The sequence below is a fragment of the Cebus imitator genome, unplaced genomic scaffold, assembly GCF_001604975.1.
Source record: "Cebus imitator isolate Cc_AM_T3 unplaced genomic scaffold, Cebus_imitator-1.0 Scaffold193, whole genome shotgun sequence".
NCBI lineage: Eukaryota > Metazoa > Chordata > Mammalia > Primates > Cebidae > Cebus > Cebus imitator.
The window spans coordinates 1,797,231-1,815,294 of record NW_016107508.1 but is presented as its reverse complement, the minus strand read 5'-3'; the positions used below and the strand labels follow the sequence as shown (position 1 = coordinate 1,815,294).

Here is an 18,064-nt window from a genome sequence, read left to right as displayed (position 1 = left end):
CTATTATGAGGATGCAGGCTCTAGGCTGGGTGTGTAATATAACAAGGGTCAATCTTGGGAATTCTGCCAAGAATCACTGCCTCTAATACCCATTGCCCCTTCCTCCTCACTAACGAAACTCTCTTTCCCTTGAGACAGTAGTTTCCCAGCTAAAAATCTTAATTTCCCAGGCTTCCTTGCAGGTAGGGGTGGCTATGGACAGTTCTGGACCACGAGATGCAAACTGAAGTCTATTTGGTGGAGCTTCTGGGAAAGTCATTCTCTTCTTGATAAGGAGGAGGAGGCTCAGTAGCATAAGCCTCCTGCCATTTGTCCTCCTTGTCCCTACCAGGAATAGGGGGTCGGTGGGGTTGCAGAGGCCAGTGGGCAACCTCGAGGACAAAAGCCACCAGCTGATTATGGACAACAGTAATGGGATACTGATGACATTGCTGCAAGATTCCCTACTCTCAGGACTTCTTGTCACATGAGAAAAATAAAAATCCTCCAGTTTAAGGCTCTGTCACTTGAGTTTTCTGTTACATGCAGCTGAATGCAATCCTTAAGAGACAGTGGCACCATCTGTTCATGGGGCTAACCCAATGGGATATAAGCTTAGATGGAGGAAAGCCAACACAGGGATAAGCCAACCCCGGGGAAAGCAGTGCTGAGAGATGGATGGTGTCTTGTCATTTCCTCTGAGCCCTGGGTGCAGCCTTGCCAGAAGGCAGACTCTCTCAGGGAACCTGCCACCATGTGAACTCTTTGGCTTTAACCAGCCTGAATAGGGATTCTCTAACATTAGGAGTCTGAACTAATTCATGTGTGAAATAATAGAGTTTTGGGGGCTGCAGAGGTGATGGAACAATGTCTATACTGATGGACTTCCCCCCCACACTATTGGGAACCCTCCTAGCTCCCTACTTCCATCTCGTTGGGTGCAACATTGGAGTGAAATGTTCATCATGGACTCTGACTGACACACAAACATCAACAAGAGAAAGAAGGGCTGCCATCATTTCTTTCACTAAGCTCTCAGATTTCCCTTTTGAAGTAGAAAATTACCATCTAATTATGTGAAGAAAAATGTCTTTAAAATGAACTGTAACAAAACAGATGGCTCATCAGACTGGAGAAAAAAAATTAATAACAGATGCAGTTGCTGATGAAAAACCTCAAGCAAATTAATGTGGACAGTGAACGAATTCGACATTCCAATTAAGGGAGTGGTTAACCTGTGGTTTGAGGGATGCGTGTGTCCCTGGATGATGTAGAATAGATTTGCATGGACCTGGGAGCTCGGAGCATTTATATGACTTGCACAGCGTAGATTCTGAAGCAATGGTTCCCAAATTTGAGTGTAAATCAGAATCCCCGGAAAGCCTGTTAGATCACCACAGCCACGGTGATTTGGCAGGACTAGAGGAGAGGGTGTTCTAAGAATTTGTATTTCTAACAAGTTCCCAGGTGCTGCTGCTGCTGACAGTCCCAGGACCATACTTTGAGAAGCATCACTCTAGAATAACTCCAGTTAAAGCAACTGAGATGTAATTAACATATCATAAAAGCACCCATTTAGAATGTGCAAGTAGGTGGGTTTTAGTATATCTGAAAGTTGTGTGACTATGACCACCATGTAATTCCAGAAGATTTTCATCTCCCCAGTGGAAACTCCAAGCCATCAGTGGTCATTTCCAGTCCTCATCTCCTCCAGCCTCTTGTAAACACTAATTAATTTTCTGTCTTTATAGATTTGACTATTCTGGGCGTTCCACATAAATGGAATTGTAACATGTAGGCTTTTGTGTCTGGCTCCTTTCACTGAGCATATGGTTCCTAGGCTCATCCATATTGTAGCATCTATCAGTATGCCATTCCTTTTTGTGGCTGAATAATATTCTACTATATGGATATACCACATTTTGCTTATCCTTTCATCGCTTGATGGATATTTGAATTGTTCTACTTTTTGGCAATTATGAATAATGCTGCTATAAACTTTTGTGTATAAGTTTGCATATGGACATATATCTTCACCCCTCTTAAATACAGAACGAAGAGGGAAATTGTTGGGTCATATGGTGACTCTATGTTTAACTCTTTGAGGAAACATCAGGCTGTTTTCCAAAACAGCAGCACTATTTTACATTTCCACTAGCAATGTATGAGGGCTCCAATTTTCCCATCTCTTCACCAGTACTTATTATTGTCAACCTTTTCTGGATTACAGCCATTTTAGTGGGTGTGAAATGGCATCTCATCATGGTATCTCATTTAGATTTCTCTAATGCTAATGATGTGAGCATCTCTGCATACTCTTAGTAGCCACTTGTATAATCTTCTTTGGAGAAATGTCTATTCAAATCTTGTGAACATTTTCAAATTGGATTGTCTTTTATTGTTGAGTGTTAACTCACACACGATACATGATTTGCAAATGTTTTCTCCCATTCTGTGGTTAGAAACTGCTGCCTAACGCAAGGTCACAAATACTTAGACTTATGTTTTCCTCTAAGAGTTTTATATTTTTAGCTATTACATTTAGGTTTTTGTTTCACATTAACTTTTGCATATGGTGAGCAGTAGGGGTCAGACTTCCTTTAATGTGGTTATTCAGTTGTCCTAGCTCCATTTGTTGAAAAGACTATTATTTCCCTCATTGAATTGTCATTACCTTTGTCAAAAGCTAATTGGCCTGAAATGTATAGGTGCACTTCAGGACTTCCATTTGTATTTCATTAGTCTATATGTCTATCCTTATGCCAGTGCCAGACAATCCTGGTTACTCTATCTTTGTAGTAAGTTTTGAAGGCAGGAAGTGTGAGTTCTCCAACTTTGTTCTTTTTAAGGACTGTTTTGGCTATTCTGGGTCTCTTGCATTTCCATATGAATTTTAGGATCAGCTTGTTGGTTTCTGCAAAAAAGTCAGCTAGGGTTTTGATAAGGATTGCATTCAATCTGATCAATCTAAGGACTATTATCATTTTTAAAATGTTAAGTCTTCCAACCCATGAACACAGGATATCTTTCCATTTATTTGTCTTTAATTTCTTTCTACAATGTTTTGTAGTTCAATATACAAGTCTTGTACTGCTTTTGTTAAATTTTCTCCTATTTTCTTCTCTTAAATGCTATTGCAAACAGGATTGTTTAATATCATTTTCAGATTGTTAACAACCAAGGTATTGAAATACAACTGAATTGTATATATTGATCTTGTATCCTGCATGTTTATTAATTCTAAAGTGTTATTTTTGTGTGGGTCCCTTAGGATTTTCTATAAACAAGATTATGTCATCCATGAATACAGAAAGTTTTACTGCTTCCTTTCTCATCTGGGTGCCTATTTCTTTTCCTGACTGTTTGCCCTGGCTAGAGCCCTCAGCATAATGTTGAATAGAAGTGGTGAGGCACAACGTCCAGCAGGGCTAGGGGATGCTGGGTTTTGCTGCAGCATCAGCACACCCCTGTAAACTTAGTTTTAAAAGTCCCCCTTCTAGCATAAGGAAGCTTGTGTGGGCTTCTGTGCTGGCATGTGAAGTTCCACTGGGTGGGCTTCTGTGTTGGCATATGAAGATCTGTTGGGTGAGCTTCTGTTGCTGGCATGTGAACATCTTTTGGGTGGGCTTCTGTGCTGGCACGTGAAGATCTGCTGGGTGGGCTTCTGTCACTGGTATTCTGTTCAAGACCCTGACACATGGTCCTAGGCAGGCCTTTATCTCCTACTCCTCCTCCCAGCACACGGTGCACTGGCTTGGCTGGAGGGGTGGCATGGGGTGGATTTCTAGGGCAAGTGGCCAGGATGGTTCTGTTTGGTCAACACTGTCCCTTGGGCAAGCCACTGCCCCTCTCTGTCCCTCAGCTTCCTGCCTTGGAATATAAGAAAACTAGTTTAAATATTCCCAAGGCCCACTTTTAACTCTTGTTTTGCTCCTGATCTTAGGGAAAGCTTTTAGTCTTTCACCATTAAGTATGATGTATGCCTTGGAGTATAAGAAAACTAGTGTAAAAATTCCCAAGACCCACTTTTAACTCTTGTTTTGCTCCTGATCTTAGGGGAAAGCTTTTAGTCTTTCACCATTAAGTATGATGTTACCTTTGGGGTTTCTGTTGATGCCATTAGTCAGGTTGAAGAAGTTCCCTTCTATTCCTAAATTTGTGTTTTTTCATCAAGAAAATGTGTTGGATTTTGTCAAGTGCCTTTTCTGTGCCTATTGAAATGATTATGTGGTTTTATCCTTTAATAATGTGGTATATATCACATAGGTTGGTCTTTGTATGTTGAACCAACCTTGCATTCCTGGAATAAATCCCACTTGGTGAACTCCATTTTATAAAGAGGAAAACCAAAACCAAGTCCCATGAAGGTTAATGAAGTACCCAAAATCTCACATAAAATTAGTGGCAGAGCCACAAACAGACCCTGCTTCCTCAGTCAGTGGCCTCTGTGCTGGCCTCTGCAGGGAGGGAGAGAGATGCAGGTAGATGTAGGAGTATCATCAAGGCTGGATTATGAATGACCACCTCACCATTAACCAACATTTGTGTTGTGTCTCACACTTAGAGGTTGTTTTCATAAATACTGCCTTTGTTCCTCATATGAGCATTGGGGGTTCTTTTTCCTGTTTCACAGGTAAATAAACTAAACTTTGATGAAATTCAGTGACTGACTGAAATATCACAGACAACAGGAGGTAGTACCAGGTCTCAAATGCAGGTCTTAAGAGTCTAAATTCTAGGTCCTCTGTACTGTGTTGCTTGCCTTCCCTCTGAATCCCATGTTTTCAGGGCCCATGGAAATCCCCCTGCTACTTACCAGTGAGCAGGTGTTAAATGTCAGATTACAGCCCCATACTTTTAGCTCATAGATTTGATCTAAATAGAAAAATCCTCTTATATTTATGGAAACCATTAAAGTTTTTCCAGTCTCTTCTTCCTTGGGGTGAATAAGCTTTAGAATCAGTAATTTTTGGTATTTTTAGTATTTTTTGTACCATTATTTAGACTTATCATTAAATCGATTGCCTTCTAAAGAGTACTGCAGCTTTGTGGTAAACAGTGAGCTAACTGCCCAGGTTCAAATCCCAGCTCTGACATATGCCGGCATTAGGATGCCTAGAAAAGCATTTAACCTCTCTGTATTTGTTTTCTCATCTATAAAATGGAGATAACAAGAATCTCCACCCCACTGTGCTACTGTGAGACTAACAATGAGCCAACAAACATGACATATTTAGAACGGTGCCCAGCGCAGAGTCAACACTCTGATTCTAGCTACCGCTGATATTAACCCCGCTACCTTCCACTTGCTGAGCGCCTACTATTGTCAGCACTGGGCTGGGTTGTTTTACAGAGACTGGAATAAGCTCAGAGAGGTCAGGTGCCTTGTCCAAGGTTACACAGCTAGAAGTGGCAGGCTCAGGACTCAATTCCATGGGTGACCAACGCTAAGGCTTCTTAGCAACAGTGTCCTATCTCCTGCAGGGTGGATTTGATGACCCTCGGGGCATTAGAGGGGCCAGTAGAGAAGCCCAGTAGAAAGCAGAAGAGGTCAAGACCTGCTGTTGAACACACTGAGGTTTGGCAGGGAGGGGAGGAGTGAAAGAAGTGATGTGAGAAAGAACATCAGGTATTAGCAGGGTCAGAGGCAGGCCCGGCTGGGCGCCACATACAGGTGGAGGTTGTCTGGGCTGGAGTGGGGCACAGATACCACAGGCCCAGGGAGAGACGCCTCACTGGCAGCACCATATAAAGACCTAGCTAGCTCTCAGCGGCTGTGGGGGACCTTCCTAGGAAAGGAAGCCTTGGCTTGGTTTCCCTCTTACAGAGGCATGGTCAAGTGACACTGGGACCCTGTCCATGCTTCCTCACCAAAGCAGCTGCCCTCATGGGGAGGGACAGACTAAAGCTGCAGACTAAGCTGTGTCAGTCAAGGGAGAAGCTGGGCCTAGAGTTCCCTTGGCTGGTGTCAATCAGACAGACCCTATCCCAGGGACCCTGGGCCCAGCACTGCAGACACTCCCATAGCCCCTACCCTGAGGCTCTATGCCTGCTTTGGAACTGGATGTAAATGGGTCCCAGAGCTGGAAGGATGTCAGGGTTGCTACACCAGCTCCCTCATTCTAAAGATGACCTGAAGTTACAGCCTGCTTTGCATCTCACTGCAGGGATCTCCAGCCTTCTGGCAAAGTTGTCCTTCCCCATCACTCTTAATGGTGTGGCACTAGAAGGACCCTTAATCTCTCTGGGCCTCCATGTCCTCACCTGTGAGACAGTGGTAACTGTCCCTGCCCACCCACTTCAAGGATCCCTGGGCAGATGAAAGAAACACAAAAAGCACCAAGCACACTGCCCTGCCTCTTAAGGCCTCACCTTGAATTTGAAGGCCCTAGAGAACACTAAATCGAGGCTACATCAGAGAGACACCAACAGAGTCAGGGAACACGTTGTTGGTGCTCCACCCTGCTGGCAGGCCCTCTCTGCTAAGCCTTCAGCAACACCACCAATGGCAAGGTGAGGCTGGCCGGGTTCCCTGTGTTTGCACATTTGCACAGCACACAGTCCCAGCAGCCGGCCTCCTCCCTCCCTTTCCTTCCGGCTGCCCGGTGCATTCCAGCTCAGACTTTCGGCTCAGGGCTGGGCCCTCCCGGCCAAAGTCAACAGAGGAAGCAGTCAGAGGACAGCTCCTTGGGGTCCGGCAGATGTGGGGTGCCAGCCCCACATCTGATTGTGGCACCTATTCACCCTTGGGAGACTTCCTGAGCCCCGGTTTTCTCATCTGGGAAATGGGGACCCCACCAGCTACCCGTCAGGGCTTCCATGGACACTCTAGTACTGAATAGAAGATGCCAGGCACAGTGCTGGGGCCAGAGCAGCTTCTTGCTAGAGGGTGCTCTGCTGTGTAGCTGCTGGCTGGGGCCCTGCCCTCCTCCATCTCCCCTAGGAGGTTCTGAAAGCTGCATAGCTTCCTTGCTGGCTCTTGGGTCTGGTCCGAGTGGAGGCATTGTTAAGATGGCTTCCTTGCTTTTCTTCAGCTTCACCACAATGCCCGTGGAAGGGGATGTAAGGATCATGACATCCTTGGCAGCCCCCATATTCCAGCCTCTTTCTAGTGTATCTGCAGAGGCTGGAAAGCTAAACATGGCATTTCCCAGAAGCTAAAGTTCTGGATTCATATTAGGTCTCTGATTTGAAAAGCAGAATTGCGGTGAGGCTGGACCAACCACCTTCCTGCCACTGTCCAGCAGGGTTGGGGGATGCTGGGTTTTGCTACGGCATCAGCACACCCCGTAAACTTTTCAAAGTTCCCCTTTTAGCATAAGGAGGCTTGTGTGGGCTTCTGCTGCTAGCATGTGCGGATCTGTTGGGTGGGCTTCTTGTTGCTGGCATCTGAAGATCTGTTGGGTGGGCTTTGGTCGCTGGCATTTTTGTTCAGGACCCCGACATGTGGTCCTGGGCAGGCCTTTATCTCCCCACTCCCAGCATGCACTATATTGGCCTGGCTGGAGGGGTGGCATGGAGTTGATTTCCAGGGCAGGTGGCCTGGATGCCTGGTGCTGTCTGGTCAAGACTGTCCCATGGGCAAGCTGCTGCTCCTCTCTGGTTCTCACTTTCTCATTTTGGAATATAAGAAAGCCAGTCTAAAAATTCTCAAGATCCCTCTAGTATTCAGAGACTGTGAGCTGCTAACCACAGAGAACTTAAAAGAATATTGCTTTAATTTTGACAAAAAATACTGAGCTTTCTTTTTTATGATGCTCTATTTGGTCTTTTAAAGAACCACTTGTAGCCAAAAGTAGAAAGCACTCAAATGCCCATCAACTGATGAATGGATAAAATGTGGCATTCACTTTCCATACAATGGAGTATTCAGCCATAAAAACGAATAAAGTACTGACATATATTACAACTCGGATGAACCTTGAAACATGGTAGGTGAAGGAAGCCGGTCACAAAAGGCCACATACTGCATGATCCTCTTTCCATGAAATATTCAGAATCGATAAATCCAAAGACATAAGAAGTCAGTAAGCGGTTGCTGGGGGAGCCGGGGAGGTGGGAAGGGCAGTCATGGGGAAAGGGTACCTTTTGGGGTGATGGAAATGTTCTAAAACTGATGTTGGTGATGATGGCACTATTTTGTGAATATACTAAAAGCCACTGCATGGTACACTTTAAAGGTATGAATATTGTGGTAGGTGAAAAAGAAACCTGTTATATGAAAAAATAAGGATGCCCAGCCAGAGTGTGTTTTAATGGGTCTGTGAACTGATACTCCACGCTGCACAGAGTGACTGAAAAGGAAGCTCCTTTAAAATTCTGACCTTGACTTAGGAGACAGTCAACCGAATGTGCAATTTCTCTGGTGGCTTCTGAGACCAGGGTAAGAACAAAATCATTTTCATTATAAAGTGCTGTGTGTCTCTGGGGGCCTGAAACAGACCAGGACTGTGCGCGGAACTGCATGTGTAAACGAGCCCACAGCATTTCCCCAGTGTGCCCAGACGCTAAGAGGCAAGGACAGGAAGGCAGAGGGTTAGCGAATTCCATTTCTGCAGTGCCGCCTTCTGAGCTTAAAAGGACCACAAAGGCCTCCCTCCTCCCAACCAGTAGAGCCCTCTCAAGAACTATTTAGAACTGAAGAAGATGGGGGTGGATGGGGAGAAAAGCTCTAAAATCTTCCCCAAATCTTCCTGTTGCCTGTTCTGGGTTTTGCTGTCACAATGGAAAAGAAGGCTGAGTGGTGCCATCTGAGCCCCAAAGAGAGCATGTGAGATTCCAAAGGCCTTTATTCCAACCCAATTCAACATGGTTTACTTGACACACACACACACATTACTTGGCACCCTGCGCACACACTAGAAGACACGAGCATCCCAGACAGAGGCAACCAATTCCCTTATGAGCTCCCAAGGAAAGAAGAGCAAAAGAGTCCCTTGGTGGGGTGATGGTGCTGTCCCTTAAGCACATCTGGGGCCTCGGGTCAGAAGGCCACTGTGTAAAGCCCAGCTCTGCCCCTTCTTCCTGTATGACCCTGGGCAACTCAGTCTCTCTGTGCCTCAGTTTCTCCACCTGTGAAATGGGAACAATAACATTATCCACCTCCCTAGGGTTTTAATGGGTTTAATGACTTAATATGTATAAAGCACCCTATCTGGGCCAGGCGCAGTAGCTCACTCCTGTAATCCCAGCACTTTGGGAGGCTGAGGCGGGTGGATCACTTGAGGTCAGGCATTCGAGAACAGCCTGGCCAACATGGTGAAACCCCGTCTCTACCAAAAATACAAAAATTAGTTGGGCATGGCGGTATGGGTCTGGAATCCCAGTTCCTTGGGAGGCAGAGGCAGGAGAATCGCTTGAACTCGGCGGGTGGAAGTTGCAGTGAGCCAAGATCGCACCACCACACTCCAGCCTGGGCAACAAGAAGGAAACTCCATCTTGAAAAAATAAAAATAAAATAAATAAATAGATAAAATAAAATAAATCACCCTGTCTGGCCCAGAGTAAGTACTTAGTGCGCTTTACCTCCTGTTCCTCTTCTAAGAACTTCCAAGGGCCTGGACTTTTGTGGTACACGTACTTATCCCATGGTTTCTTCACTGAGAGGAGCTGAATTGCATCTTAGGCCGAGGGTACATAGCTAAGGCTATGCGCTGGCTTCATGACAGTTCTGGGCTGGTAGCTTGGGACTCTGCTCCCAGCTGGACCAGATCTTGAGGGTATTCACAGCTTGGGAAGCACAGAGTCGAAAAGTAGCTCCCCACACAATGACCGTGTGACTTGGGAAGTCCCACAGCCTCTCTGGGCCTCAGTTTCCACCTCTGTAGATGAGGATAATGACATTCCTCCCTCACAAGGCAGCTGTGAAGATGAAATGGGAGTGCATGGAATGAAGAGCAGTGCTCAGTGGATAGCATAGGGTGCTCAGGGTGGAAACCTGCTCACTGCACCCGCAGAGCCGCTGGGTGACCATGGGCCATCACTTACCCTTCCTTCTCTGTAAAGTGGAGATAATAATCATCCCTGCCTCATTCTGTGGCAAGGCATGAACAAGGGGATACATATAAAGCTCTTAGAACAGGGCGTGGCACACAGACGCCCCCATGAGATCCTGCCATTGACTGAATCATTCCTCCTCCTCCTGCCTCCAAATTCATATGCTGCTGTCCTAACCCCCAATGTGACTGTATTTGGAGATAGAGCTTTTGGGAGGTAATTAAGGTCCTAAGAGTGGGGTCCCAATTCAATAGCGGCCTTAGAAGAAGAGGAAGAGAGGGATCTCTCTCCGCATGCATGCACCAAACCAGCAAAGGTCACGTGAACAAAAAGGCAGCTGGCTACAGGTCGGGAAGAGGGACACAGAACCCAACCATAAGGGCGCCCTGATCTCAGAGTTGCAGCCTCAAGAAATGTGAGCAAGTACATCTCCGTTGTTTAAGCTGCTTAGTTGGTGGCATTCTATGACGACAGCCCATGCTGACTACTGTAAGAATTAGAGCAAAGGAAGAATTTCCCATTTCTTGTGTAGTGCCTAACCTATGTCCAGGCCCCAGTAGCTGTCTGTCGGCTGCTATAATAAAAGTGGCCCGAAGGCCCGTCCTGGGGAGAACCACGTGATTTCCTTACCCTTATGGGGGCAGGAGAAAGTTCTGTTGATGGGCCCGGGTGCAGCCTCAGTGGACTCACAAGATCTCCGGGACTATGGGCCAAAATAAGCAAACAACCCGCACCAGGAGTTTTCCCAGCTGGGCTGCAGCTCAGGGTCATTGCCAGTGGTTTCAGGGCGGTGCCAGCACTGCAGACCATGGTTTCCATGGAAGAAAGCTCCTCTTCCTCTTCTTTCCCCCGCCCACACCCAGCCCTGGGAGGCCCGATTACCAGCCTCTGCTGTCTACAGTGGGAACAGCATGCCTGTATTGGGCGTCCACATGTGAATCCACCATCAGGCCAGGTGGGCACCAAAGCTGGGTCTTGCTGATGCTGCTGGGCTCTACCCTGGCAATCCCAGCGATTCCTCTCTGGGTCAGTGAGGAGGGAGCAGGCTACAGCTTCCCACCTGCCCACCTATCAGCTGTGTGCTAGGGGCGGAGATGATGCATAAAGCACATTGTGCCGTTATCTGCTCAGATTTACTCTGCAAGCCCAGAAGCTCCCAGAGGGCAGGGACTGTGGCTGTCCTGTTTCTTTCTGATCCCCAAAGCCTAGGACAGAGCCGGGCCCTAACCATTTACTGACTGAGAGGATCATCTTGTCTACAAAGTGCCTAAAGCCCAGACCCAGCACATAACAGGTGCTTGGTACAGGCTAATTTCCTCTTCTTGAGCCCTGGAATGACCGATCATCCCAGGCCCCCAGGGATTCTGGAACCTATGATCTTTCTAGAACACTGTAGTCCCAAAATGGGAGGGTAACAGAAGCTGCATGGTTAAAGCACACTAGGATTCACACTAACATTTGTACTGTGTGCCAAACACGGTGCATAGACCTTGACTAAAGTATCCGATTTGTGACTCAGGTCAACCCTGGGAGGTAGGTGCCATCACCCCCGACTTTGTGGATGAGGAATGGAGGTTGAGGGAGGTGAAGCAGTTTGCCCAGAGTCACCCTGCTGGTGAGTGGCAGGGCTGAGATTTGAACCCAGGACTTCTGGACTCCAGAGCTGGCCTCCCAGCTTGTCCTTGACAGCACACACAAACTGCACATCGGTACGGGGCTAGACTTATTCCTAGACACCCAAAGCTATGCTGGTTCCGAGCTCACCGGCAGAGTGGCTTCTCCCTCTTCCCGTGGCCCCTGGCCCTGTGACTCCTCCCCTGACTCTGTGATTCCTTCCAGTGCCCCAGCTTTGGAAAATATGAGCTGCATCCACCCCTAAGAAACACCCTCAAAGCCATCCTGCAGCCCCAGGCCACCGTGACACCTGAACAAGGGGTGGGTGGGGTGAGGTAGGTGGTGGCAGGGCCGGGGGCAGGATACAGGGTGTTTCTGTCGCGGTGCAGTCTCACTGACGCTTTCCAATTTCCTGCTAACCTCTGCCCACCTGGGGCCTCAATTTTCCTGGCAGCTGTACACACCTAAACGAGGAGCCGTACAACTCCGTTCCCAGCCCCTGCTCCTCACAGGGGAGAGGGAGGAAGGAGAAAAGGAAGCCGCTTGTGGTTTCCAGGGACAACACCTGGAAACACATCCGCAGGCGCACAAAAGAGGCTTCCCCTGGGAGGCAGGATGCTGAGGCCTGTTCCTGAGGACGGGGAGGACACGTGCGCAGAGGAAGTGTGCTGAACTTGGCTCAGGGATGCACTGAGCCCAGGAGAACAGCCCGGAGCCTCTGGCTTGAGGAAGAAGGTGGGTCACTATACGGCAGGAAGTCCTGCCCCAAGCAAGAGCAGAGCCCCTCAGAGGAGGACTCAGGGGTGCAGAGAACCTGGAAGCTGGGAGGACCCAGGAGCCATCTGGTCCTAGCCCTTGCAAGACAGCTGCATTCTAAGCCCCTGACCTGGGAGGTGACCTGTCCAGAGGCCGCACAGCCACTTCTCTGTGAAACGGCAGCTCCCAGTACAAGGACAGAGTGAAAGCGTGGCTGGTCCAGGGTCCTCCCTGCACAATCCTGTCAAACTCTGGGCTTATGCAATGGGAAGATGAGGCATCCTTACCTACGGCTGGCTTGCTTAGGTAAGGATGACCAAGAAGGGCACGTCCCTTTCACTGGTTTTCCTGCAGCACCTGGACAGTGGACAGCCTCGATACCAAGATTCAGATGAAGTGGCCACTGTGGGGAAGTGGTAGCTGTGGCCCCATCAGGTCCCACATCTGCAAAATGTGGGTTCCGCCACCCACCCCATGGGGTGGAGAACGGGCACAGAGGACTCTCCAGATGGCAAGTGGCTCCCCCTGCCCCACTCCTCATAAGCTCGGCTGTTTCCTGGCCTGCGGTTGCATCTCCCTTAAAGCAGCCTGCTCTGGCCCTCCGGCCCTCCCTGGCATCTGGTCTCCAGGCCCCAAGGAACGGAAATTCCTTTGGTGACTGCAGCTCTGACCTTTCCCCAGCCCTACGTGGACACAGGAGGGAAACTGGGCTAGGGATTTGATAATTTGGGGCTGTGAGGGGGACCCAGACACGAATCATGGCCTTTGCCTGTACCTGTTGTGAACACAGGGCCTGTCTTGGTTCATCGCCGTGAGCTGGTTCTCTGGGTGGACACACTGCCCTCCCAGCGCAGAAATCCCCCCTGTGCTGTATCCCAACAGGTAAGCTGGAAAGGGGACCTAGGATCTGGAGACCACCCCTCCTGCTCTGCACGTCCCACATATGGCCTTGGTGGCTGAGTTGACCCAAGCATGGTACAACCTCTATCCCCACCAGCCAGACTGGCTGAGCAGGGCCCCTGTTCCCCCCAGAGCACGTGGGCAGGTGTGCAGATGTGCCAGGGAAGTGTTTGAGACAGGCCCAGACACCAATCCCCTCAGAGAGGAGGCCTAGGAGGCCTGGACCCCTGGGCTAGGCTCCTCTGTGACCTCAGTCAGAGAACACATTTCATTTTCTGAGTCTGCCCTTAATGTGAAGAAAGCCTGGGACGTGATGGGCAGTAACAGCAATTCTGAACCAGCCAGGTCCCAGGAAGCAACAGGAGAAGTTTTGAAAATGCAGATTCCCAGGCCCCGCTCCAGACTCTGGAATGTCCAGGATCAGAACCAGGCCGGGCATTCTGGGACGAGACCCTGGGTGGCTGCGATGAGCATGCCCCAGAATCTCGCACCCAGGAGCACCAGGGAAGCTCTGTGATCAAAAACGAAGCCTGCCTCTCCATGCCGAAGCAAGCAGCAGAGCACCCCAGGCTGCCAGGCCCACGCCACCTACGGCATTATGGGTGTTCCCATAAAGATGGGACAAGAGGCAGGACAGCCTCTGTCCCTGCAGAGTAACCTCCCAAATCAAGGGCTCAGTGTACCTGATGTTAAACACAGAATTTTTTTCAGAAAACATCAAGTTCTGGACTTGAAAGTTCTGGAATCTTGCCTCTTTCCAGGATGGTGGACACCAAGAAAAATGCCTCCAAGAACGGGGCCAAACATCTCAGCTTGGGCCTTTGTTTCCCACAGAGGACTGCAGAGGACCTCACGGAAGGTTTAGTTAAAGATGAAGCCAGGCTGGGTGGGTCCTGGGATCCCCTCACACACGAATACCTGAATTCATTAATTTAACAGGTACCTACTAAGCCCCGACTATGTGGCCAGTCCTGAACATTGGGAATGCAGATAAATGCAGTAGACAAAGGTGACTACTTTGTTGAGCTGATATTTTAGTGGGGGCAAGAGACACAAGAAAACGATGAAATATTTTAAATGAGGTAGAAGGAAGAGGTGACATTTAAGCAGAGACATGAAGAAGGTGAGAAGTGAGCATGTGGACCCCTGGGGAAAGTGCATTCCAACAAAGGGCAGGTGCAAAGGTCCTGGGGCAGGCACACGGCTGATATGTTCTAGGAATGACAGTGAGGAGGCTGGTATGGCTGGAGCAGGGACCAGGAGAGGGACAGGAACAGGAGCTGAGGTCAGCAGGAGTCAGCAGTCAGATGACATGGAGGCTGGCAGGTCAGACTCCAAGTGAGACGGGAGGACCCTGGAGGGCTTGCTGTAGAGCCTCAGTCTGATTTGACTTGTTTATGGGTAGGAGATATTTTCAAATACACGAGGTGTATCTGCCCTTTTTTTTTTTTTTTTTTTTGAGACAGAGTCTCGCTCTGTTGCCCAGGCTGGAGTGCAGTGGTGCGATCTCAGCTCACTACGCTCTCTGCCTCCCGGGTTCGAACAATTCTCCTGCCTCAGCTTCCTGAGTAGTTGGGATTACAGGCACGTGCCACCATGCTCAGCTAATTTTTACACAAGGTATGACTGTCTAAGGATCACCTGTGGCCTTAGAATCTACTGTCTGGCAAAGAAGAAGATGTACAGGCAAAACGTCCTGCCCGTCCTGCAAGGGCTAAGACAGTGCGAGAATGTCCCTAAAAATAACATTGCGGACTGCCTTTTCTTAGACAAAACATCTATTGCCCTAAGCATTTAAGTGTGGTCACTAGGGGTCGCTGGTGCTCCCCAGGCCAGCGGCCGCCCTGCTCTCTGGCCCAAGGCTCTTGCTGCACTTGGCAATGCCCGTGCCCCACTGCAGCTGTAAGCCACAGTTCAGTACTGAGGACAGATTTACATCCTAAGTATTCCAATGACCTAATAGCAACCCTTCACATTAGCCCTCCACCACCCTTACAAGTCCATGCCCATCCTGAAGACCTGGGCTTGGTCCTGATGGAGCCCCCAAAAATGCAGCCCGAGAGTCCAGCACCTCCAGAACTCACCGGGCATGGAGAACGGGGACAGGAAGCCAGCCTCCACTGGCTCTGGTTCTGGGGGAGGTGGCTGTGGTAGCGGCTGCTGCTCCTGATTCTGCTGAGGGTCTTCGGGGTTTTCCACAGGAACATTCCCGTTCTCAATGTTCTCATGTCTTCCGTTTTGAAGTTGCTTGCTGCCCACACCGTTTGCCGAGTTGATCAGTCTCTGCCGCTGTGTGGACAGGAGGCAAGACGGACACCAAGGCGTGTGATAAAGCAACAAGCTATTGCTATATGCTGGGTTCCTTACACATACCCTGCTCTTACAGGTTCTTAGACCAACATCCCTGGGGACAGGTTTGCCGGAGAATCACCCCAGGATCTTGGAATCCTTCTAAGTTTGGTTATTTCCATTTGCATGGTTGCCAGGAAGCCTTTGAAGATTTATCAGAGGGCCTGGGCCACCCCTTCCTAGTGCCAGCTCAACAACCCAGCCCATGTTACTGATGACAGCCATCATTCGGGGCTCTCCCTGGCGATGTTCATAGCTGTCTGAAGGTGGCCATAGGGAAGGCCCTGCATGCATTTTGTAATTTTTAATTTTTTAGGTATATTATACAAAATGCACACTTACTGCCGGCCGCAGTGGCTCAGGCCTGTAATCCCAGCACTTTGGGAGGTCGAGGTGGGTGGATCACTTGAGGTTAGGAGTTCGAGACCAACCTGGCCAACATGGTGACACCTCATCTCTACTAAAAATACAAAAACTAGCTGGGCGTGGTGGCGGGCCACTGTAATCCCAGCTACCCAGGAGGCTGAAGCAGGAGAATCACTTGAACCCGGGAGGCAGAGGTGGCAATGAGCTGAGATCGTGTCACTGCACTCCAGCCTGGGCAACACAGCAAACTCCATCCCAAATAAGAAAAACAAAACAAAACAAAAAGGCTGGGCATGGTGCCTCACACCTGTTAATCCTAGCACCTTGGGAGGCTGAGGCAGGTGGATTGCCTGACTCAGGAGTTCGAAACCAGCCTGGGCAACACAGTGAAACCCCATCTCTACTGAAAATACAAAAAGATTAGCTGGGCGTGGCAGCATGCGCCTGTAATCCCAGCTATTTAGGAGACTGAGGCAGGAGTATTGCTTGAACCTGGGAGGCAGAGGTTGCAGTGAGCTGAGATCACGCCACTGCACTCCAGCCTGGGTGACAGAACAAGACCGCGTTTCCAAAAAAAACAAAGTACACTTACACTAAGTACACAGCTTAATGATGTTTTACATGAAGACGTACAACATTTCCAGGCCCTTCAAAGACTCCCCTCAGACACTTTCCTAGTCTACATGTCCCTACTCCAGAGGGAACCAAGGCAAAGACTATGCTAACTTGTATCAACATTGATTAGTTTTCCCTGAACTTCAACTTCATATAAATGGACTCAAGTACTAATGTATATTTTATGTCTTGCTCCTTTTGTGCTCTCAGTAGCCATGAGATTCCCTCAGCTTGTCGCATGAGTCAGCAGTTTGTTTTTCATGGCTGTGTAGTATTCTATTATATGAACAACCCATGATACGGCTTTGCCTATTAATGAGCATGCAGGTAGTTTTCCCTTTTTGGTTATAAAGAATGCAGCGATGAACATCTGTGTACACGTCTTTTGTGGACATACTCACAGCCTTTCAGTATGTGTCACTGAAATTTTTAGAGCTGAAAGCATCCTGTCCAATACCCTTAGATTAAGTGAGCTAGTGGCTGATGTGAGACTGAACCTCAGAATTCCTGCCTTCTGGACCGGCTTCTCCAGCCCCGCACTCTGCCTTCCAGGCAGCCCAGTCACAACGTGCGCAAGATAAAGTCTTCCCAGAGCTGAGAGCATTTCGGGCGTAATAACCAGTATCTTAGCAACTTATCAAAACCTATTCCTTCCCTGGCTATATATGCCATGAAAAATATACTATAAACCCCAATCTCTACCTCTTTAAAAGTTGTGCAACCTCCCCACCCTCAGCACCCAGTGGGTACAATTAACCCACACCGGAAAGGTGGGCTGGATTGTGTAAAATTTCATTGATCCAAATTTCACTGAATTGGACCAAAATGATTTGCAATGATTCAAAGCTTTGGAAAAGTGTTTCCTTTTCTTAATATATTCTCTACAGAAAGGGCACAGTACACACGAAGTCAAAGTAGAAATGTTTACAATATTGAACGTGTAGGCACTGTGAAATACTGTTCTTGCATAGAACCTATGTGTTAACTCCTAATTATCAGCGATCACAGTTTGAAGTCTACAACCCATCTGCTTCTCAGAGTAAGTGCTTAAAATTCCAAAATAAGCCGACATGTAACAAAGACTGGAAAAGTTGGTGAGCAATGACCCTATCTTTTCTATACTGTTTATACATTAAATAACATTAAAATTATTCTCTCTGCAAATGAGAAATAAAAGGACCTCATTTAAACATAGCAAGAGTATAAAGGAAGCCCCAGGGCTGGGTGTGGTGGCTCACACCTGTAATCTTAGCACTTTGGGAAGTGGATCATGAGATCAGGAGATCGAGACCATCCTGGCTAACATGGTGAAACCTCAACTAAAAATACAAAAAAAAAAAATTAGCTGGGAGTGGTGGTGCATGCCTGTCTGTAGTCCCATGTACTTGGGAGGCTGAGGCAGGAGAATCACTTGAACCCAAGAGGCAGAAGTTACAGTGAGCCGGGATCGTGCCACTGCACTCCAGCCTGGAAATAGGATGAGACTCAA

The 18,064-nt window shown here is 48.3% G+C and overlaps 1 protein-coding gene across 3 annotated transcripts in view; it reads right to left on the bottom strand.

Moving 5' to 3' along the window:
• SLC24A4 (solute carrier family 24 member 4) overlaps nucleotides 1-18,064 on the bottom strand; it is a 170,290-nt gene that overhangs the window by 25,339 nt on the left and 126,887 nt on the right. For all 3 annotated transcript variants that reach the window (XM_017546968.2, XM_017546969.2, XM_037745165.1), the window contains one exon: nucleotides 15,330-15,534. In XM_017546968.2, coding sequence (XP_017402457.1) covers nucleotides 15,330-15,534 — 205 coding nt within the window. The remainder of the gene's footprint in view (nucleotides 1-15,329; nucleotides 15,535-18,064) is intronic.